This window comes from Trichomonas vaginalis, chromosome IV (assembly GCF_026262505.1).
Source record: "Trichomonas vaginalis G3 chromosome IV, whole genome shotgun sequence".
In the NCBI taxonomy this organism is placed as follows: domain Eukaryota; phylum Parabasalia; order Trichomonadida; family Trichomonadidae; genus Trichomonas; species Trichomonas vaginalis.
Window position 1 is genome coordinate 39,684,247 of NC_067206.1, and position 17,113 is coordinate 39,701,359.

General features: G+C 31.3%; 7 protein-coding genes and 2 pseudogenes across 9 annotated transcripts, besides 5 other annotated features; 5 read left to right on the forward strand and 4 right to left on the reverse strand.

Annotated features, from left to right (window-relative positions):
• Nucleotides 1-10,485: part of a mobile genetic element that runs on past the window's edge.
• Nucleotides 678-1,576, forward strand: TVAGG3_0251310 (annotated as a pseudogene). Its single transcript has one exon. A coding segment is annotated over exon 1 (899 nt).
• Nucleotides 4,256-5,395, forward strand: TVAGG3_0251320 (phage tail repeat-like family; the record flags this gene model as incomplete). Its single annotated transcript, XM_051228044.1, has 1 exon — nt 4,256-5,395. The coding sequence occupies one exon, from the start codon at nt 4,256-4,258 to the stop codon at nt 5,393-5,395; it is 1,140 nt and encodes a 379-aa protein (XP_051113030.1).
• TVAGG3_0251330 (uncharacterized protein) lies at nt 6,026-6,688 on the forward strand (the record flags this gene model as incomplete). The annotated part of the gene is made up of 1 exon (XM_051228045.1): nt 6,026-6,688. The coding sequence occupies one exon, from the start codon at nt 6,026-6,028 to the stop codon at nt 6,686-6,688; it is 663 nt and encodes a 220-aa protein (XP_051113031.1).
• TVAGG3_0251340 (uncharacterized protein) lies at nt 7,120-8,046 on the reverse strand (the record flags this gene model as incomplete). Its single annotated transcript, XM_051228046.1, has 1 exon — nt 7,120-8,046. One exon carries the CDS (start codon nt 8,044-8,046, stop codon nt 7,120-7,122), a length of 927 nt encoding a protein of 308 aa, XP_051113032.1.
• On the reverse strand, nt 8,239-9,312 carry TVAGG3_0251350 (Prim-pol domain family; the record flags this gene model as incomplete). The annotated part of the gene is made up of 1 exon (XM_051228047.1): nt 8,239-9,312. A coding segment is annotated over one exon (1,074 nt), but the record flags the coding sequence as incomplete, so codon positions are not given.
• Nucleotides 10,486-10,997: 512 nt separating the features above from the next.
• Nucleotides 10,998-11,025: a terminal%2Cinverted (terminal inverted repeat of Mariner transposon ID:TVAGG3_0251360).
• Nucleotides 10,998-12,301: a mobile genetic element.
• TVAGG3_0251370 lies at nt 11,078-12,205 on the reverse strand (annotated as a pseudogene). Its single transcript has one exon. A coding segment is annotated over exon 1 (1,128 nt).
• Nucleotides 12,274-12,301: a terminal%2Cinverted (terminal inverted repeat of Mariner transposon ID:TVAGG3_0251360).
• A 396-nt stretch (nt 12,302-12,697) lies between these two features.
• Nucleotides 12,698-13,063, reverse strand: TVAGG3_0251380 (DNA/RNA polymerase superfamily; the record flags this gene model as incomplete). Its single annotated transcript, XM_051228048.1, has 1 exon — nt 12,698-13,063. The coding sequence occupies one exon, from the start codon at nt 13,061-13,063 to the stop codon at nt 12,698-12,700; it is 366 nt and encodes a 121-aa protein (XP_051113034.1).
• Nucleotides 13,064-13,822: 759 nt separating this feature from the next.
• Nucleotides 13,823-13,872: a mobile genetic element.
• Nucleotides 13,873-14,796: 924 nt separating this feature from the next.
• TVAGG3_0251400 (protein of unknown function, DUF4106 family) lies at nt 14,797-15,386 on the forward strand (the record flags this gene model as incomplete). Its single annotated transcript, XM_051228049.1, has 1 exon — nt 14,797-15,386. A coding segment is annotated over one exon (590 nt), but the record flags the coding sequence as incomplete, so codon positions are not given.
• Nucleotides 15,387-15,498: 112 nt separating this feature from the next.
• TVAGG3_0251410 (protein of unknown function, DUF4106 family) lies at nt 15,499-16,758 on the forward strand (the record flags this gene model as incomplete). The annotated part of the gene is made up of 1 exon (XM_051228050.1): nt 15,499-16,758. A coding segment is annotated over one exon (1,260 nt), but the record flags the coding sequence as incomplete, so codon positions are not given.
• Between the last annotated feature and the right edge of the window lie 355 nt (nt 16,759-17,113).

Genomic DNA, 17,113 nt, shown 5'->3' on the forward strand with positions numbered 1-17,113 from the left:
AAAACATTAACGATATTAAAACAAATTATCATTATTGCTAACACTTCCCCCTATTCACATGTGTTAATTTATATCAACCGTTCAGGTTCACCTTCAGATGATACATTTGAATCCTTAAAGCATTTAATCAAAATTCCAATTATTTATTTATCACAAGAAGAAGCAGAAGATTATTTAAAAAACTTTTTAATGTATAAAGAATTATATAATACAATCAAGAAGCAAGGATTAGAGGATAAAATTATTGATAAACAACGGGATGAATTATTTGAAACACTTTCTATTTCAAATTTTGATAGAGAATTTTTGCATTCACTCATTTTTCTAGATGATGCAGTGAAATCAAAACTAATAACAAATGAGAAATCATATTTTAATCAGTTATTAACTCAATGTCGACACATTCAGTGTTCATTCTTCATGGCTGTTCAATATTTCAAAGCATTAAGCACAAACATTAAATCAAATCTATCAACCTTTTCATTTTCAGTGGGTTTAGTCGTCAACAGTTGAACGTTATGCTTTATCAAGTGAATTTACCAATGAGCATTAATGAACTTTACACACAATATCAGCAATTAGGTGAACATGGAAAAATAATAGTTGATTTAAATAAAGGAGTGTTAAATTTGATTAACTTTTTATAATTAATTTTTATTTTTTATTTATAATTAAACATGACAGAAATAGCAAATCTTCTACAGGTTCCATTAAAACAAGGGACAAACAAAAAGGGTGCATATAATAGAACTATGAAAGTTCCTGATGGAATGAAAGAATTAGTTCATATTGTTGCTGGTCTTCAAAAAGATGTTAAACAAATGAGAAACGTTTTAACATTACCAGAAGCTCAAGCATATGCCAAACGTCAAGGTCCAAATTGGGAAGCACACGAAGCAGACATTACGGGTCCAAATGGAAAACCTGATGGTATAAATGAAGTTTTCGTTACTGATGGTCAAGGTAATATTAAAGTCATAAATGGTTATAAATTAACTATAACTGATTATCCTAAACGTAAAGCATATAATGAACGTTATCCTATGCAATTTGATGAAAATGGAAAAGCTGTTAAACAATACATTGGAGAAGGTGAAAATGGTCCAATTAATTCATACCGTATAATCCATATTCTTATTTCAATGAAGAATTAAATGCTATTGAAGAGGGACCGGATGGATTACCACGATATTCTAACCAGTTTGATGGTCAATATGCAAATATTAGACCTGAAATTTCAGCTAAGAAATTCTTTAAAGTTGCTTTATTCGATCCAGTTTTCGCAAATGTTAAAGATGAACTTAAACAGCAATTCCAACCAATTATAGTAGCAAGAATTGCATCAGGTGCTTTATCTCAAGCATTCAAAGATTTAATTAAGAAACCATTATATCAGCAACGAGGTTTAACTTATGATTTAGTTAAGGAATCAGATAAAAGAAAATTTGAGAAATCAGATGATTATAAGAATGCAATTAATGAATATATTAGGTCTATTAATTACAATGAAACAGCTAAAAATCAACTTCAAGAACAAATACAGGGAATAATAGATTCAAAACTTCCAGCAAAATAAAAGTTTAAATATATTTTTTTATTCGAATATAAATGAGAAGACGTTTCACTAGTCAAAAGAACACTAACGCAAAAGCAGAGATTACGGTTGGTTATAACGTAAATGATGATAAATCACGAATTATTCAAAATGTTAAAGTTAATGTTAGCCCTGAATTAACAAGGTCAGCAACTCAACCAAATTTATTAACTCGTGACTTACCGAAAATGAGGAGATGAAGAAAAATGAGAATGGAGACCCAATCATTTTATCTGAACCGGTAAAGAACCTGTTGAAATTCCCACTTATCCAACATACCCCCACCTCTTTCATCAAACATCGAGAACCCATATAAAATAGACATTAATTCTGAATTAATGAAAATTTACCGTGATATAATAATTAATAATTATGATTCAATAATAAATTTAATTGACCAATCCGGTTTAATTATTTTACCTTATGAATCATTAATTCACATTATCGCCATTCTTTGTGATGTTCAAGATTCAGACGTTAAGATTCAATTTTTCATAGATGATGAGGTTTCATGCTGCGGAACAGTTGCAAAAATAAATCCTATAAAGGATATTAGCACAATTAAGATATCAAAGAACGGAACAACAACTGAACTTCATTTAACATATAATGATATTTATAATAAAATAGTTGATGAATATAAAATATCACTTGAAAAATTCTTTGTTAAGGCTATTTAATATTCAAGCATTAACATTATCGAATAATAATCCTTTGAATCATAATCAATAATAATTGACCTTTCACCAGTTTCTATCGTTTGTTTTATTTCTTTTTGTTCCCCACTATCCGGATCGGTCATTGTAATTGTTTTTGTTATAGTATCAGCTTTATCTTTAACTTCAATCTTTTTTCCATCGGGATATTTAAACCAAAATTCCAAAAATTCGATATTGTCAATCTGTTCATATTTTAATCTATCAATTACATTTTTAATACCATCTGAAAATCTTATGAAATGGTCATTATATGGGTTTGATTGAACTAAATTTGAATGAAGTGAAATATAACCTGTTGATGAATATGACACTGACTCATATTTTCTGAAAACACTAAAATTTATAACATGAATGAATTTCTTATTCGTTGAATTTATGAATTCTTGAGGTAATCTTATTCTAGTTTTATTTATCACTGGAAAATAACGCTTTACCATATTTTTAATCGTAATAAAAAATGTCAATTATCAATATTATTTCGAATAATAACTGTGAATTAAATTTAACAGTTAGCGGAATTTATAATGTTACTCTCGTTTCTGTGAGTGGTAAATTTAATCCCATTCTTTTAGACCCTTCAGATTATATATCATTTATTAAAGATGACCATGAAAAAACGTATGATATGTATATAAATAATGTGATAGCGAAATGGGATATTAACATGATTTTAAGTTATTTAAATGAATCATTTATCGTATGGTATGAAGAAAATTTTAAATCAAAACCGATAAACTTTTTGAACTTGATGAAATAAATAACCTTATTAAATTTCCGCTGAAAATTAAATTTTGTACTCCTCATCTTCGTTCATTGTTGGGGATATTAAATTTTGAAAAAGATGTTGGGGATGTTTTGTATTCTGACACTGGTTCCAATTTCATTTTAATCAAATGTGATAAAGTTAATACCCCAATGAGATTTTCACATCAAACATTAGACCCTAACTCTTACCCATCAATACAAAACATTTTATCCATCAACTTAAACACATTTTCTTTATCATATCCGTTTCAATTATCCGGGAATTCATTTATTCTTCATTCAAAAGATTTATCAAATATTAAATTTAGAATAACTGACCTATTTGATTGTGATTTAGAATTTATGAATGAAATATTATGGCAATTTCAAATAGAGAAAATAGCTGATGAGATAACGGATTAAATATTTATTTTTAAATCGTAATAAATGATTAAACAACAGCAACTTAAGGCGCAAAGCGCCCAGGTCCTTCAGACCATTACATACGCCATATATGCATATAATTCAAAGACGGCAGAACAAACGCAAAGGTTGAAATATGGAGATTTGGAGATAGTATTGAAAAATGACCATTTCGAATTCGTTTGCAAAGGTGGTGCAGTGATATCAAATATAAAAGAAATTTTATTTATGAATTCAAAAATTAAAGGAATAACGGATGATATAACATCAATTCCACCAGAAGAACAGAGATATTACGCATTAAATGCATTTCCTAAAGTTTTGAAGATTGGAAGATTTAATTTAAATGAGGAATTCATAAAAGGTTTCCTAAATGACATAATGAAGAAAGCAGATGAGGAATATGTTAATGGTGAATTAATGAAGAAGGCAAATTTGGTTTATGTTGATGAAAAAGATAATGAAATTAAAGAAAGGTATGGAATGGTATCATGAATGGACATCAAAGATTTTAAAACTAAAGCTGATACAGATGGGTTTCAGGATGTTTAGACCTTAAAGCGGATAAACTTATGTTAATTGATGAGTTAATGAAGAAAGCGGATAAAGAACATACACATAACTTCTTCTCAACTGTTTCTATAGAAAATATTGAAGGAACGGTCGAGGAACTGAGGGGATGCATTATTTATAAACCTCCTAACTTTCCACAGTTTAACATCGAATGAAAACATAACAACGAATAAAAAAAATTAGCTGTAAAAATGTTTATGTCATGAGTAGTGAAAATAATGTTAAATTCACTGCTCAAGATTTATATGATAAGAAAGCCGACAAAACTTATGTTAGCGATGAGTTAGAGAAGAAGGCAGATAAGGAATATGTTAACGAAATATACCAAAGTTTGATAGGAACAACAAAAAATATTGAAACTATTGTTGGTGACTTTTCTGTCAATGAAGAAAATAAATATTTTAGATGGCAGTTTGTACAGTCCTTAAAAAATGGTACACGGTGTAAACTCATTCCGAAAAATAACAATGAAATGTATGTAAGCTATAAAAAGAATGATGGAACACAAGTTAAAGTTCCATTAGATAACAACTGTTACATAAACTTATATGGAGACGAACAAAAGAAATATTTAAGAGTTTATGAAATGACAGATATGACATTGCCTGACCCAGCTCCAGCACCATATTATTATGACTATGGAGATGACAATAGAACACCACATGTAGATGAACAAAAGTTAACATTATATTTAGATTATTATAGATATAAAAGATATAATGCAATAGAAAAAACGAGAATAGTATATTATTATACAGATGACAGAAATAAATATTATAGTCAAGATTTTACCCACCCTGAAAACATAAGATTATATTATAAAAAATATTCTGACACAAACCAAAAGAAACCTGAAATAGTTGCATTATATTTTAAGTTCAAAAGAGACAATCCTATATTATCTCATATGTTTGATTTAATGAACCCAGTAGGTTCTATTTATACATCTATGGATGCAAGAGGTCCTCAAGTAATGTTTGGTGTTGGTGCATGGGAACAAATAGTCGACAAATTTTTGTATTGTGCAAACTCTTCAAAGGAAATAGGTGGAAGTAAAACGATTTCAGGTGAAAATTTACCTGCACACAGTCACTACATAGATTTAAGCACATCTCAAGCAGGTTGGCATAAGCATAGATATTGGGATTGGTCAGGAATGACAAAAGGTAAAGGATATGATGTTAAAGACGACGTTAAGTTTGCTATAAATTGTTACTGGAGTGACACTCAGGGAGAAGGAAACCATACACATTTCGTTTCAGGATATACACAAACAACGGGACAAAGTAAAGAATACATGCCACCTTACATGACAGTTTACGCATGGTATAGAGTTCAATGAACGCTCAATGTTTGTAAAACAAACTTTAGAACGGACTGAAAGTCCTGAGCTCCAAAAGAGCGAACGGCATAATTTAAATTTTTATTTTATCATAAATGAAGATTCTACCATATGGTGTTATTGGAAGAGATAAAGATGGAAACCCAATATTTGATCCAAAGTTAAAATTAAAGTTACTGACAAGACAACAACTTGAAAAGTTGCTGAAACCAAAACAGGATGAGAAAATGAGAAAGAAAAAAATTTAAATTATGTAATTTTATTTTTCTCATAAATGACAAAATTAATTAAGCCAACTATTTCTAAATTAATGATACCATTGAAATCATTTCATGGAGTACTTATCCCAGGTTCTTCACAATTAGCCAGGGCAAGTGTTGTGACTCAAGGTGGAACATTAGTGAATCCATTCAAATTATTAACTAAAGATGAACTTAATAAAATGATGAAAAAATAACTGATAACAAAATTTTATTTCACTGCTACCATGTTACCATATGCTACCAGGTCAATTAACTTCTCTGAAAAATGATGACAACATGACATTTTGACAACATCACTGGAGGAAGGTAAAAATAAAGTTAGTTTTAAAATTATTTTTATTTTTTTATTTTGTATGTAAGAACAGAAATGTCAGTCGAAGCAAAAACGTTCACGAACAAATCAAATGGCGAAACATTCACAAAAGGCACTTATAATGGTATTGAAGTCTTATGTAGAGACAAGGATGGTTACATTAATGCAACAAAGATGTGTCAACAGTTTAGGAAAGACTTTAGAAAGTTGTTGGAAAATAAGTCCTGGGAAGAGTATTATAAGGCATTTTGTGAAGAATATAGCAACCGCCGGAATTCCGACGGTTGCTTTTTATACAAAATTCATGCAGGAATTCCTGATGAAATCAAACTGGTTAGAGGAACGTATGTAGACCCAAGACTTATAAACTATATAGCAATGTGGGCTTCTCCAAAATATTGCATAGCAGTTGGAAAAATTATGGACTCCATAGACAAGAAAGTTCATGAGAAATTAGATGAAGAAGAACTCGAAGATACAGTAGAGAATGCTAAACCTTTGTTCGAACAAGAAGTTAGAAAAATGCGCGAAAAACAATTAGAACATGAACGTGAGATATGTTATGGTTATAGAGATTTTCCATACGAACTAGACCAATGGGAACAAGAAGATTTAAAGAGAGAATTTAGAGAATATGAACTCGCTAAGATAGCATTTGAAGCTGCAGAAAAGAAGTTAAAAGTTTGGGGTCGTTTTGTACAAAAATATTGTGAGTAAATGAATCATTTATTTTTATCATAAACGACCAAAAATATATTTTATCGTTAATGGTTTCATTAATGATTTTAGGTTATTCAATAATGAATTATTTTTGAAGAACTGAAGGTGCTACCATGTTGTCATGTTGACGACATGACATTGTGTCAACATCACGAGAGGAAGGCAATAATGAATTATTTTTGAAGAACTGAAGGTGCTACCATGTTACCGGGTGCTACCAGGTCAATTAATTTCTTTTAAAAATAGTGACAACATGACATTTTGACAACAACATAGGAGGAAGGCAATAATGAATTATTTTTGAAGAACTGAAGGTGCTACCATGTTACCGGGTGCTACCAGGTCAATTAATTTCTTTTAAAAATAGTGACAACATGACATTTTGACAACAACATAGGAGGAAGGTAAAAATAAATTCGAATCATACTTTATAAAGCTTCATTTACAGGTATTTCATCATCAGTAAATGAATCCTCATTATCGTTTGGTTCAACCTGTTTATATAATCCTTTCATTTCTTCTTTCAAAACATAACACCATGTTTGTTTACAATCTATTCTTCTATGTTTCCTATCACATTTATCCTTAATACTCATTTGAAAATTGTTGTCTTTCATGTCTGATGGTTTGCAGAATAAAGCATTTTCACACATCATACCTGCACACAATTCATCATAATGTGTATTTATCCATACATCTAAAGGATTTGATGATAATTCAATTAAATCTTGTTTGGCTTCAGTCATCGGTATGATTCGTACATTAAATGATGAAAGGTCGTAATTGATAAAATACGTCAGTAAATTATCATAAAATTCCTTTGTGCATGAATCCATTAAATTCTTGAAGTAATCAAATTGACCCTTAAATTTATCATTAACCCTTAAAACTACATATCTTCTGTCTCCAACTTCAATTTTGACAGGGTAGACGTTATTAGTTACCAAAATGAAGTTCGCAACGTTTTGAGCGGTTCTTCTGGGTTGATTCTTTTCATTAATTCTAATCTCATTATCCGTTATAATTGATTTCAAAGCGTTGAAGTTTGCGAGTCTATCTTCACCTACATTCTTGAGTTCATTAAGTACAAGAAACATTTTATTTTCAACTACTGAGTTGAAATTACCCGTTAGCTCAGCGATTTCAGTAATGTTTTTGCATGAATAACCAGCGAGAAGTTCAGAAATAATGTCAGTGAATCTGTTTTTACCTGTTCCCTGAAGTCCTTTCAAAATAATTGCTGTTTCATTCTTGATTCCAGGATGTTGAATCATTGATGCAATCCACCCAAGTAGGTATTTATACACTTCTTCATTATTATCACAAATGGCTTCTTTAATGAAATTCATAAACATCTCAATTTTTGAGTAATCAGGCTTTTCGAGAACGTTGTATTTATAACCTTGAAACGTTGAGAAAACATCTGGGGAAACAGATTTAAAGCAAACACCCTTAACGGTTAATGAAGACAATTGATTTAGTAGTACATCCCATGCTGTTATTGTTTTACCTTCTTCTTTAAATAATTTAATCATTTTGAGTGACTCTTTCATGTTTGATTGAAGAACGAATGATATTTGATTCATTTTATCGTGGATATTATAGTCCTTTTGAATGAAATATTTGTTTCCACAATCTACAAAACGGATTACACGTGATAAATCCTCAATTACTTCAGAACTGTTTTTATACTGTTGATTTTCAGCCTTGCGTCTAATATCCGTTATCAAAAACGAGTCGTCAAGTTTGATATCAAATGTTATTTTTGGCTTACGTAATAAAGGTAAAACATATTCATCATAATATTCCTTTTGATATAGTTTTAGAATCTTCACCAAAACAAATGGAGAAGTCATTAAATATGCATATCTACAACGTGCTTTTTCAAAATTACTTTTAGCATTTTCTGTTAAACTGCAGAAGTTATAAACGTTATCGTATGCTTCATTAATTAAATGATTAGGTAACGAATTAATTGCTTGAAACAGTGTGAATAATGTTATTTCTTTTTCTAAATTCATGTTTCCACCGTCATTATGTACTTCAAAATCACAGATGCCATCAACTATGCTCTGGGCAAGTTTATCGTCAATGTTTACATCTTTGTTTTCATTCATGATAGTCTTTATTTCTTCATTCTTCTGTTCAACTTTTACCTTAATATTCAAATCATTTAATATATCATTCACTGTTCTGGTTAATGTTGAATCGTAACTTCCACGAATGAATGAGTATGTATTGATTGGTTCTGTTGCATTCTTGCGAACTCTTGAATCAGCCATAACTACTAATGAACGCTTTGAATCATCCATAGAAGTCATGATATCAATATCATAATCATTGCAGGAATAGCATTTAATCATTCTGTTCGAAACTGCATAGAAGAAATTAGTGTTGCAATAAATGTGAAGACCTCCAGAAGCGGTTTTAACGATAACATCTTTATCCGAAAGTTTTGATAAAATGTCTTTTCTAACTGTTTCTTTAAGTTCATCATTGTATGATTTATTGATATCGACATCTATAATCGTTAAATTTGGAATTTTATTTACTAATAAAGCCATACCAGTTTTCCTTCCTCTTCCTCCATCATGTTTGAGGTAGTTGTGTAAATCAATCATGTTTTCACCAATTCTTTCATTGAGGGTTTTAGTTTCTGTCATAACTAATTCCTCAACTAATGAATCAATAACTTTTTCATCAGAAACGATATAGTTGCTGTTGTTGTTTGTTGCCGTCATTTATATAGGAATAAAAAAATAAAAATAATTTTAAAACTAACTTTATTTTTGGGCTACATCAAATTTTCTATGTTGTTGTCAAAATGTCATGTTGTCACTATTTTTAAAAGAAATTAATTGACCTGGTAGCACCCGGTAACATGGTAGCACCTTCAGTTCTTCAAAAATAATTCATTATTGCCTTCCTCTCGTGATGTTGACACAATGTCATGTCGTCAACATGACAACATGGTAGCACCTTCAGTTCTTCAAAAATAATTCATTATTGCCTTCCTCCTATGTTGTTGTCAAAATGTCATGTTGTCACTGAAAAAATTAAATGTTATTTAAATATAATGGAGTAATAAAATAAATCGGAATTTCTATTAATTTATTGTCAACTTCAACTAATGCATTGCCGTTAATATATCTAACAAATTCAGCTATTGTGTCAAATCTTCGTCTTCTTTTTGTCATTGATTTATCAGTTTTTCCATAATCGAGATGAATCAAAACTTTATCCCCTTGTTTAAAATTCATGAGCCCCGAATTAATTTGTTCACATTTAACATCATTTAACCTTTCAATTTGTTTTCTAATATATTCCCATTCTTTTGAAATATCATTTTTCATTTCCACCGGTTTCATGTTTATTGTTCTATGCCATGTATTATTGTAATAATATACTAACTGCTGTATGATGGAGTCATGATTTCCATCCCAGTATATCTGACCGTTAACTCCTAACGCATCTCTAAGAGTTCTCATTACCGCATCAACTATTTTATTATGAAACGTATATGGAGAGGATGAAAAGTAAAAATTAATTTGTGGAAAATAATGAGCCATAGCTGCCTGAAATCCTTTATCACCATCACCCCTTATATTATCTACTCTTTCATGATCTAGTAAGTATTGTATAGCTCTTCTTGTTTCCTGTTCTGTTTTCCCTTTCACTGGAATGCAATATAAATATCTGGTGTTAATGTTAATGGCAAATAAATAAGTAACATTTCCTTTTGAATATTCTAAATGATCGATTTCGTATGAATATGGATATGGTGCAAATGAGGGGCGACCAAATTTTTCCTTTAACGGTTGAATTTTCGGGTCAATTGGTTTATTTAATATTTTGAAATCCCTTTTAAAATCTTTTTGCTTCTTTAATGTTTGAAATGGATATAATAAAGTGAATGATGAAGGATTAACTGAAGGAGGAGGAGGTACTACTGTTGGAGGTTTTGGGGTTGCAAGTGGTTTAATTTTATCTGCTTTGATTTTGGATTTCATTCCTCCTTTCATTAATTCTGGATGTATTTTATTCATTTGTTTTAAATATGCTGTATATAAAGGTTTGATATACTTTCCCGCTTCGAGTTTATGTTGAAGGATGAATTCCAAAAGTTGATCTTCATTTAAAAGTTGGGTTGAACACGGTTTAACTAATGAATCATAAATTAAAGCTTGTGCTTCATTTATGGTCTGAATGACCTGGGTGTTTTGCACTTTTAACTTTTGTTCCTTTGTTTTTTGCGGCTCAGGATTATATAATTTATATAATTCATCAATATCTTCTTCTGTTAATATAGGGTGTCCAAAGGTGTGTTTAGCACAAACCTGAATACTGCGAATAGAAATAAACAAGTTACATATATATAAAGTTTATTTAAATATAATCACCATTGGATTCAATCACGCGTTCGCAGCGATCGATCCAGGCTTGAAAGACACGCTTTAAATCATCATGAGAAAATTGCTCAAATTGCTCTCTTACAAAATTTTCAAGATCATCTGGACTCGCGAATTCGCGTCCTTCAGCTCTCTTTTTTAGCGTGCCGAATAAATAAAAGTCAGAGGGTGCAATATCAGGTGAATAAATTGGGTTTGGAACAACTTTGACATTGTTTTCCACCAAGTAATTCATTACCTTATGACTTTTGTGAACTCTTGAATTATCAAAATGAATTGCAAACTTTTGTTTTTGTTGTTTGGATTTCTCAAACTCATCAGAATTGATAATTTGAGTAAGAACATTGTCAATTAGATACTGAGCATTCATCGTATTAGGTTTTTGAAGAATATCAATTGCGATGATGCCATTCACGCCCCAAAAAACCGACAACATCATCATTGGTATGTCAATTTTTTTCTTCGGGAATGTTTGCGGATTTTCATCCTTCGGGATCCACATGATTTTTGGCTTCTGTTGCATATTGAAACCAAGACTCGTCCCCTGTTACTAAAAAGCGAAACTTCTTGGATTGATACGCACCCAATATAGAGAGGAGCTCTTTCGAAGATTGGACTCTAGATTTTTTTGAACTGAATTAAGGTTGTGCGGAACCCAACGTGTATACGCTAGTTTGTAGTTCAAATAATTGTGCAGATAATAACTGACTGTTGTACGTGGTATCTTTGTCATCTCCTCTATCCTTCTGAGTGATGCTCTTGGGTCTTCATCTAGCGCTTGAAGAATTGCTTTGATTTTTCTTTGATCCGGCGATTTTTTGTCAATTTTTATGATGGGCGCCTTTTTGTTCATGAAGTGATACATCCTAACATGATACGTTACAGTGGAATAGCTAGGAGCATCCATACCGAAGCATTTTACCAATGTCTCGTAGATTTTTTTACAGTCTTTGCATTTTTTTGCAAGAGCGAGGATGTTTTCTTTATGATTCATTAAAAAAATGAAAAAAATCCCGCCAAAATTTCCCGCGAAACCGCCTCTTGTCTCAAAATTCATTTTATATCCCGGCATGGCGCCAAAATACAACATACTCATCATATACATATATTCATATTTTTTATTATATATTTATAATCAGCATATATCTCCTTTAATAGTCTCATATAGAGCGCTGTGCTAAACGCACCTTTGGACACCCTATACTTTATTTTTGAAATCTTTCATTTGTTTAAGTTGTGATTTAGTTTTTCCCTTTGCATATTCATTATTTTTAATTTTGTCTTTAATTTTAGAAATTATTTTATCATGATATTTCAAAATTTCATTTTTATAATAATGATAATAATAATCCATATCATCACCCGTTATATTTTCATCGTATTTTTGGAGATATGCTTTTAATTCATAATAAGTAAGAAAATTTTGATTAAATACTAAATCATCAATTAAAATTTTTAAATCTACATTATCCATTTATATAAAAATAAAATAAATGTTTTAAGGGCGCCCACCTCTTTGATCAAGAATCAAAACCATCATTAACGGTTCCTTTTGTCTCTTCTGTGGCATTTCATTAAAATAAAATTTTAAATTGTATTAAATAAACGGCATACAACATCCATTTTCACAACATACAGCCTTAGTGTGTGCTCCTGTTAATGCAGTCTTACCGATTGTTAAGCGAGTCATTGACCCGTTTTTAAGTTGTAAATTAATATTCTGACCATCAAATATCAATTTATCATTTATTATATCCAAATAATTTTTAGGTGTTAATTGTTTATTTTGTCGTAAACTAACACCTTTCATTTTTTGTGCAATCTTTTTAAAATCACCTCCATCAATTGAACCGTTGAATGATGTATAACACTTGGGACATAAAGCAACCATGTTATCACCTTGTTTCTCAATTGCTAAACCCAATAACTTCTTCTCATGTGCTTTTTCTTCAGCTTTATTCATTAATTTAGGTTTAAATTTCTCATCAAAACAGAAGAAATCAAATGAAACCGATTTTAAAAATAAATGAAACAGAGGGGGATGAAATAAATGAAAGTGAAAATGTTCAACAAAAAATAAACGTTGTTAAACCAATTACTGAAATAAAAATTTTTTCATCTGTTGAAGAATTTAATGACTATTATGCCAATAATAAAAAATTATTTGAAGAATTGACAACATGTAAATTGAATAAAATGTTTAAAGTTGATGGATTCAAAATTTCAAAAATAAAAGGGGTGGTTAGTTTGAAATCTATTCCTCAATCAAGAATCACCTCATTAATGAAAATTGATGATTTAACAAAAAGAATAGAAGAGATTGAAGAAAGAATGAATCAAATAATTGATTTCATAAATTCAAATAATCATTAGTTTCTAATTTCTTTACCCGTTTATGAGGTCTTTGATTATGACTCCATTGATTCCATTCATTTTTAAACAATGTTTAATTAATCGTGGAATATCTGACATCATCTATATATATATAGCTTCTTTTATAAATGATGAAATAAATTATTTTTATGTATGGGCTGAGTGTAAATGTCTTACGATTTGAAAATTTTTTAAATCTTGATTTATTCAAAAACGTAAGAATAAAAACCGTAAGAATCATACATTTTTTTACTTCATATGTTAAAAAAAAATGATACAAAATCGTTCAATATTGTATGAATTCTTACGTTTACAAAAAAAGTCACACAACCCGCTCTCATATACTACTAATAACTTTTCGTTTAATTTATTCTACAAATTTGACACTAATATTCAAAAAAAAAGAAAAAAAAAAAAAAAAAAAAAAAAAGGGTAGTGGGGCTTCCAGGCACTTCGTGCCTTCTAGCCCTGAGGATGAATGAGTATAATGAAGTCTTGACAAAACATTTACGAAGAAATCTCAACAAAGTCTTTACGAAGAAGTCTTGACAAAACATTTACGAAGAAGTCTTGACAAAACATTTACGAAGAAATCTCAACAAAGTCTTTACGAAGAAGTCTTGACAAAGTCTTTACGAAGAAGTCTTGACAAAGTCTTTACGAAGAAGTCTTGACAAAATATTTACGATGAAGTCTTGACAAAGTCTTTATGAAGAAATCTCAACAAAGTCTTTACGAAGAAATCTCAACAAAGTCTTTACGAAGAAGTCTCAACAAAGTCTTTACGAAGAAATCTTAACAAAACATAGACAAGAAAGTTCATGAGTGTAAATGACCCAAAAATATATTTTAGGGTAGAAGGGTATATCTACCCCGTTTTCTACCCTCTTTTCTACCCTCTTGAATTTTCATGAAATTTACACCAAAAATATACTACTAGGGTCATTTACGAAGAAATCTCAACAAAGTCTTTACGATGAAGTCTTGACAAAGTCTTTACGAAGAAATCTCAACAAAGTCTTTACGAAGAAGTCTCAACAAAGTCTTTACGAAGAAGTCTCAACAAAGTCTTTACGAAGAAGTCTCAACAAAGTCTTTACGAAGAAGTCTTGACAAAGTCTTTACGAAGAAGTCTTGACAAAGTCTTTACGAAGAAATTCATGAAAATTCAAGAGGGTAGAAAAGAGGGTAGAAAAGAGGGTAGATATACCCTTCTACCCTAAAATATATTTTTGGGTCATTTACGAAGAAATCTCAACAAAGTCTTTACGAAGAAGTCACAATAAAACATCTGTCAAAAACCGCTTTTTAACTTCACTTAAAATGCCACGTAAGCTACGTAAGAATATACGTAAGAGGAAGAGAGCATTGAAACATCCAATAGTAAGACTGACACCACAACAACAGTTGCAACAACAAATGCTGAATGACCCCACTATGTTGCAACAAATGTCAAGCAATCCTATGCTTTTAAACCGAGTTGTTGGTGCACAGAGTGGAGGTTTAAGAGCGGCACTTTTAGCGAAAATGGCAGGCTATGGTGGAGCTGCAGACGGAACAGCATATAACCCTCAAAGTCAAATGAATTTGAGTTCACTCAAAAATCAAATAACAGATGTCAAAAAGTCAAACATAGACATACAGAAGCAAATAAGTGAAAACGAAAAGAAACTAGAATATGACAGACACACAAAGAAACTCAATGAGTTAAACGTAGAGAAAAAGAAGAAAGAAGAACAACTGAAAGAACTAAGTACAGAGGAATATGCGAAAAAAGTGTCAGAAAAAGCAGCAGAAGTAGCAAAAATGGAACAAGATGTCATAAATTTGAAAAACCATACTACTCAATATAAAATACTGAAAGATGAAGAGATAAAACAAAAAGCCCTGAAGACATATATGGATAGCGATGAGTATAAAAAAGAAGTTGAAGCAAATGTAAAGGCAGAAAAACTTTTACAGTTGCAAAACCAAACCGTACAGTATGAAAACTTAGCACAAGAAAGTAAAAATAACGACGCGGCTATGCAAAAGGCAATGAAAAGCGCAGAATATATAAAAGCTAACAATGACTGGTTAGATGCCCAAGCCAACGCTAAAGCAGCCCAACTCATAGGGTCAATAAGGACAAAAATACAAGCGGATGAAGACAGTTCAAATGAAGCTTTAACAAATGCTGACTTTAAGAACGCCTTCGAAGCTCTTCATAGTAAGGTGAAACAAGTGAACGACTTCTCATCTGGAAAGAAACTGAAGTCTGAAGGTTTCGACAAAGAGTTAAAAGAAGTAGCACAAAATATGACGAAAATAACAGATGCAGCAACGAGACAGGCAGTTCAAAGTGCCTATGACGCCGTTAGAGCAACTGTTGTGAAAAGTCAAGAAAAAGAGTTACAACAGACCAAAACAGACCTAGTAAATGCTTTCTTAAGAACGAAAAGTCAGGTAGGACATTACGCTGCAGATGGAACATATGTGCCAGCTGGTGGAATTTATATACCAGCTGGTGGAACTTATATACTAGCTAGTGGAACTTATATACCACCAAACCCTCCAAGAGAAGCACCTGCACCAGGACTACCTAAAACATTTACATCGTCACATGGACATAGACACAGGCATGCACCAAAACCAACACAACAACCAACAGTTCAAAACCCTGCACAACAACCACCTCCACAACCAGCACCAAAACCAACACAACAACCAACACAACAACCAACAGTTCAAAATCCAGCACAACAACAACCACAAACAGAGCAAGGACATAAAAGAAGTAGAGAACAAGGAAACCAAGAATTCTTAAAAATGCTTAAAGAAGAGTGTGGTTTCCCAGATAGTATTGACTTTAGTGACAGATATAAAGAAGCTATTGGAAAGTTCAAGGATGGAAATACTGACCCGAACCTATTTAGCTTTATGGCTCAGCACCAAAACGGATATAATCTCAAACCTGGAAAATACAAGCTCGCTAAGGGATATGATTTAATAGCATATCATCCAAATGACATGGATGAATTTACTCCGAGATATTTGATGTCAGAGCTAAATGACAATTCAACTTTCGTCATGAAACGCGTAAAAAATAGAGACGGAACGAAAGAACAAAAGCTTATGAATGCGGATGACGTAGATAGGGAAATTGTTGAAAACGGTCTCGGAATATATGAAATGCCAGCAGATGAGGTACAAGAAACTCCACAGGAAGAAATAGTTCAGATACAACCAGACATGGAAGAAATAGTTCAGCAACAACAGCTAGAAGAGCCTGAAGGAAACGAACAAGTCACTCCTTTGGAAAAACTTCACAGAACTAGATGAAGATTTGGAACAGCCGAAAAATCTTGACCCTCAACAAGAGTATGCGGAGAATATGGAATATTTCCAAGAGTCTAAAAAAAATTCGGCTGACATAGTAGAAGAATATCGAAAAATGTTTGCCGACATACAAAAGACTCCAACATCAGATGAAAATATCCAGCATAGAATGGAAGAACTGAAAAAAAATGTACACAAATACAACAACCCTTTTTACTTACGAGCATTTAACGTTCAATCTTCGGATGAACTCGGTGAAGATAAAAGGTTAAATTTCAAGAAAACATATAGAAATGAAACATTGTTTAAAGTTCATTCAGAA